At 56.1% G+C, this 5999-nt stretch overlaps 1 protein-coding gene across 4 annotated transcripts in view; it reads left to right on the forward strand.

Moving 5' to 3' along the window:
• Positions 1–409: 409 nt before the first annotated feature.
• The window catches only part of SPINT1 (serine peptidase inhibitor, Kunitz type 1), a 12743-nt gene continuing 7153 nt past the window's right edge, over positions 410–5999 (forward strand). For 2 of the 4 annotated variants that reach the window (XM_021695467.1, XM_021695469.1), the window contains exons 1-2: positions 410–600; positions 815–1354. In XM_021695467.1, coding sequence (XP_021551142.1) covers positions 895–1354 — 460 coding nt within the window. In that variant the 5' untranslated portion in view covers positions 410–600; positions 815–894. The remainder of the gene's footprint in view (positions 601–814; positions 1355–5999) is intronic. The other 2 variants (XM_021695471.1, XM_021695468.1) reach the window with 2 other exon arrangements.

The raw sequence follows: 5999 nt of genomic DNA on the forward strand, positions 1-5999 counted from the left end.
ACCCCGCCTCAGGCCTGACGCTAGGAATGATGGCCCCGACCGGAAAGGGAGGCCGGAGGCAGCCGCCCCGGAGCTCCCGACCCTCGAGGGGACGACTTCGCTGCTGCGTCCCGGCCGTGTCCGGGCCTCCGGGGATCAGGCTGCACTTCTGGGGCGCTGGACCCCGCCGCGAGGCTGGACTCCGCGGGGTCGGCATAGGGCAGCCCGGAGGGGCGCCGCTCGGAGCCCCTGCGGGGAACAGCTGGCGCGGGAGAGGTCGGGGGCCGCGGCCGTTCCGCGGAACTCTGCAGGGCAGGGCTGGCGGCGGCGCACCGGGCGTGGGCGGGGCCGGCGGTGTTAGGGTTAATGTCCGCCCCGCCCCGGCCGCACTGACTCAGTTTCACCAGAAACCTGAGGAGGAGGTGGCCGAGCCCCAGCGTACCCTGCACCGGGGCGGAAGCGGCGGCCGCAGCCGCGCAGGAAGCCGGGACCGGAACCTCGGCAGGCCCGGCCCCACCCCACTCACCTGCGCAGGTAACCCGGGCCCCGGAGCGCGAGGCGGAGACGGAGCGGGCTCGGAGCATGTTTGGCCCTTTGTTCGGCGCTGCTGCGAGTGTCCGGGTACGGGAGCTCCTTAGCCGTCCATCTGGCCGTCCGTCCGGCGGCCGGCTCACCGGAGCGTGCGTGGGAGGGCTGGGCGCGCGTACCCCTCCTCGCTCCCCGCGCGCGGGGTGCTCCCCAGCCATCCCCTCGACTTACTCCTGGCTGGCCCACCTCCCTCGAAGCGTCCGGCTGATCCCGTGTGTCTCCTCCCCCATCCCCTCCCCTCTTTCAGATCGCTAGCACCCTCGGAGCCCAGAGGCCCGCGCAGTGAAGGTGACCCCCGTGGGGAGAAGGGCGACGGCCCCGGGGAGGATGATGGCCTGCGCCCGCCTCTCCCAAGCCCGCGTCCCAGCAGTCGCTGTGTGGCTCCTGTGCGCGCTCGATCTCCTGGGCACCGAGGCTGGGCCGCCGCCCGCGCCCCCCGCCCTGCCCCCGGGAGGCCCCTGCCTGGACCGCTTTACCGCCGGGGTGCCTGCCTTCGTGCTCGATACCGAGGCCTCGGTCAGCAACGGGGCCACCTTCCTGGGCTCCCCCACCGTGCGCCGCGGCTGGGACTGCGTGCGCGCTTGCTGCACCACCCAGAACTGCAACCTGGCGCTGGTGGAGTTGAAGCCCGACGGCGGGGAGGACGCCATTGCCGCCTGCTTCCTAATGAACTGCCTCTACGAGCAGAACTTCGTTTGTAAGTTCGCGCCCAGGGAGGGCTTCATCAACTACCTCAAGCGGGAGGTTTACCACTCCTACCGCGAGCTGCGGACCCAGGGCTTTGGCGGTAAGGACGAGGGGAACGGGTGGGATGGATTTGGGGAGACTCAGCAGGGGGGCTGGTTATGAAGTCTTGGGGGAGGCGAGCATCAGAAAGCAGTAAGGAGGGCTGTCTCTTTGTGCCCCGACTCCTCCTTAGAAGTAGGCTGTATGAACAGTAAACAAAGGGCAGGCTGCGTGAGTGGGGAGGGGTAACATTCTAGAGCCCAGACTCTGGGTCCGGAATTCAGGATGTTGAATGGGCTGGTGCTTTGGGATATGTGTTTGGGAGAGAGGAGGCAGCTCCTCGCGATTCCTGATTGCTGACCCTGATATGCGAAGTCAGGGAGTGAGTTGTCTGGAGGCCGCAGGGTGACTAGCTAAGTACCCCTGGCCAAGCACTGTTCTAGGCACCTTGAGGCCCTGGCAAGTGAGCCTGGGGTAGGATAGTCTGCTCCCTTACTGCCGGTCTGGGATTGGTTAGCATCTGTCTGCACCCCCTGTTCCCACCTGTTGGCCTTTTGGTGGTCTGGGGAAAAGCGCCAGACCCCAGATGCTAAAGGACAAGCCCAGTCAGGGGTTGACCTAAAAGGGGAAGAGGTGGTGTTGTGGGCACAGTAGCCGGAGGCTCTGGGGTGGGGGTGAGGAGGGTTGCGCGTGAGTCAGCCCACTGGTATGTGTGCCTGGTCGGGGAGGGATGTCAGCTGTGCGGGCAGGTGTGTGTGTACGCGGTGAGCCAGGCAGGGCTCTCCCAGCTGAGGATGTGGTGGCCAAGCTACAAGGTCTGCTCACCTTGTTTACTGCCAGGGATAAGGGCAAAGTGGGGGCTCCTCCTGTGACCGAGCGGTGAGCTGGGATCACGGCCCCTCCAGAGGCTTTCATTCCCCATTTTCTCTGCCTGCTGCTCTGGCCAGGTGGGGCTCCAGGGCAGGGATGGGTCACAGCTGATAACCTCTGTTCGCACTTGATAGTTGACTGATTGCTGTGGCCACTCACCTCTGACTTCGGCCTCCTGACAACCACTTCTGAAAAAGGTGCTATTAGTCGTCAGCCCACTTTTTATTTTTTTTTATTTTTTATTTTTATTTTTTTATTGTTATGTTAATCCTCATACATTACATCATTGGTTTTAGATGTAGTGCTCCATGATTCATTGTTTGTGCATAACACCCAGTGCTCCATGCAGAACGTGCCCTCCTCAATACCCATCACCAGGCTAACCCATCCTAAACCTCTAGAACCCTCAGTTTGTTTTTCAGAGTCCATCGTCTCTCATGGTTTGTCTACCCCTCCGATTTCCCCCCCTTCATTCTTCCCCTCCTGCTATCTTCTTTTTTTTTTTCCTTAACATATATTGCATTATTTGTTTCAGAGGTACAGATCTGAGATTCAACAGTCTTGCACAATTCACAGTGCTTACCAGAGCACAAACCCTCCCCAGTGTCTATCACCCAGTCACCCCATCCCTCCCACGCCACCCCCCACTCCAGCAACCCTCAGTTTGTTTCCTGAGATTAAGAATTCCTCATATCAGTGAGGTCATATGATACATGTCTTTCTCTGTTTGACTTATTTCACTCAGCATAATACCCTCCAGTTCCGTCCACGTCATTGCAAATGCCAAGATCTCATTCCTTTTGATGATCAGCCCACTTTTTAGATTAGGAAACTGACTCCCATGTTAAATAATTTGCCCAGGATAGCATTGCCCATAAATGGGAGACGTGGGACTCAACCCAGGCAGGATCTCCCAAAGTCCTGTGCTGTTTTTCCGCACAAGACCATCTTTTTTGGTAGAAACCTAGCACTCTGACCCAAGATAGCCCAGCAGATAATAGAACCAGAGACTGGGGAACTCAGGGGCCAGGACTGGGCTGGTGCTCAGTCTGGGGGTGGTCTCAGTTCCGGAAAGTCAAAAAGAGACTGTCCAGCTTTTTCCTGGGCCAGTCTCTCTCAGGTTAAGGACCTACTCTTCTCCCTGTCCTTCCAGTAGCTGTCCTGGCTCTCCGAGGGGAGAGGGAATGGGATGGGAATTCTGGGTGGGGGAGGTGGAGAGTGGTGGCTTGGCTGGCAATCAGTAGAGGGTCCAACAGGGCAGGTTCTCAGGCTGGGCCACCTGAATCCCACTGGTCCAGGGCCTGAGCCTGTTCCACAAGGAAGTAGCACAGAGTGTAGGTGGTGATGACACGAATCGACCTGAGCTGCTTGTGCCTTCCTGCTCTGACAGAGGGTCCATGGGAGTCCCACTCCAGGGCCAGAACCTAAAACCCTGGGTTCTGGTCAGGGAGATGAGCTGGATGGGGCTCCGTGGTCTTGTGACCAGCCTTCCTCATTTGGAAACCTGCCCACCCCCACCCCAGACTGGCCTGTTTGGCACAACACAGGGTGGAGTGGGGACTTCCTGGGTCATTGAGGGAGCTGGGTAGGGCGTGAACTGAGTGCGAGCTCCCGGCCATTTTAAGGGTGCTGCAGTGCTCTGGGGGGTGGGGGGAGCTATTTGGTAACAAGGAGTCCATTCTCAGCTGAGCTTGGATAAAGCCATCCTGGAGGCTTAGATGGACCAAGACAGGCAAGGTGGGCAGGTGCTCGGGGCATCTAAACCTTTGATTCTTGCATGGGGTAGAGAGATCCTCCCCAGGGTGGGTTGGCTTGCTCCCCTTTCCCTGTTTGTGGCCAGTCCAGTCCAGATTCCTATGGCCTCCCGGAGCACCCTGCTCCTTCCTTCATTCCCCTCACTTGCCCTCCCACTCTTTCTATTGGAGGAGTGGCTTAGGAGGTGGAGTCTGTGTTTCCTGGAGACCCAGCAGCTGGGGGAGGAGCTGGCTTTATTGCCCCTCTGGCCCTTTGCCCTCTTGGGGGCTAGGAAGTAGGGAGTGGTAGGGTGGGGCATCTGCCCCTTGCTCCCGGGGCCTGGGACTGGGTGGATGTTGCTGGTTTGGCCCAAGGCCTGATGCGTCACTCCATCACTCCATCACTCCGCTGTCCACTGCCACCCTCAGGGCTGGTGGGGCTAGCCTATCTGTCTGCTAGGTAGACTGCCAGGGGGTCTTGTCTTCAGCTGATGACTTTCTGAAAAATGTAAGGAGGGAGCCACCCCCGTGGCTTTGTCTCTCAGAGGTCACCCCAGAACCTGCCCTGTTGGACCCTCTACTGATTGCCAGCCAAGCCACCAGGGTGCGGGTTTGGTCCAGACAGGTGCTTTTCTTTCCTGCTCTTCTGGTTCTATTTCCCTCGCAACCCCTGGAAGCCAGGGCCTCCTTTTCTCATTCTAGGCCTCTACACCTGCATCTGACATGTTTTTCTGTGGATGCTCTCCCCTCCCATCCCTTCACTGTCACTGTGTGTCCCGGTCTTCCCCCTTGGGTCCACCCTCTGTGACTCTGCCTCATCAAAGAGGAATCTCAGTGACTCAGCCTCCCACCAGCGTTCTTATCTCTTTACCTTCTCTTCTTCCTTTCAACTCACTCTTAACGCCTGACATAACTCTCTGTAAAGCCTTGGGAGGGGGCAGTTCGGCAGTATCCATCCAGACTGTAAACAGGGGCGCCTGGCTGGCTCAGTCGGAACAGCTTGCGACTCTTGATCTCGGGATGGTGAGTTCGAGCCCCACGTTTGGTGTAGGGATTAGTTAAATGAATAAATAAATAAAAACTTTTTAAAAGCCCTGTAAATGCACATAACCCTCAACACAGTTCCACTTGTAGGAATTCATCTTGCGGCTGTACTTACATGTGTATAAACCAACTTACCAGCCAGTTACTCACTGTAGCATTGTTTATAATAGCAAAGAATTGGAAACAATCTAATGTCCGTCAACACATCCTATAACTGGATATGGTAATGCTGTTTTAATAAAAATAATAAACCTGAGGCAATATGGTTTAGTTCTTAGTAGGGAAGGAAGAGGAGAAGAAAGAAAAAAAGAATCTAAATCAAGAGGAGACTGGTGTACTGGTTAATTAAATTGTAAGTTATGGTGCATTCATATAATGAGTACTGTGCAACCAAAAAAAAAAAAAGGGAAATTGTTTCCATGTTGCTATGGAATGATTTCCAAAACATATTGTGGCAAAAACAAGAAGGAGAACTTGGGCAAGATGAACCTGAGAGGTTAAGGAGAGAAGGTTAAGAAAAGACAAGATTTGGGCGCCTGGGTGGCTCAGTCGGTTAAGCCACTGCCTTCGGCTCAGGTCGTGATCCTGGAGTCCCGGGATCGAGTCCCGCATCGGGCTCCCTGCTCGGCGGGGAGTCTGCTTCTCCCTCTGCCGCTCTCCCCCTCTTGTGCTCTCTCTCTCTCTCTCATTCTCTGTCTCAAATAAATAAATAAAATCTTTAAAAAAAAAAAGAAAAGAAAAAACAAGATTTAATTCTCACTACTCTTTTGTACTTTTTTGAGGGTAAGATTTTACTTTTTAAGTAATCTCTACACCCAACGTGGGGCTCAAACTCACAACCCTGCGATCAAGAGTCACGTGCTCTACCAACTGAGCCAGCCAGGCGCCCCAACTCTTAAGTACTTTTTTTTTTCATTTTAAGATTTTATTTATTTATTTGACAGAGAGAGACACAGCAAGAGAGGGAACACAAGCAGGGGGAGTGGGAGAGGGAGAAGCAGGCTTCCCCGCGGAGCAGGGAGCCCGACGTGGGGCTCGATCCCAGGACCCTGAGATCAT

The sequence above is a fragment of the Neomonachus schauinslandi genome, chromosome 9, assembly GCF_002201575.2.
Source record: "Neomonachus schauinslandi chromosome 9, ASM220157v2, whole genome shotgun sequence".
Lineage (NCBI taxonomy): Eukaryota > Metazoa > Chordata > Mammalia > Carnivora > Phocidae > Neomonachus > Neomonachus schauinslandi.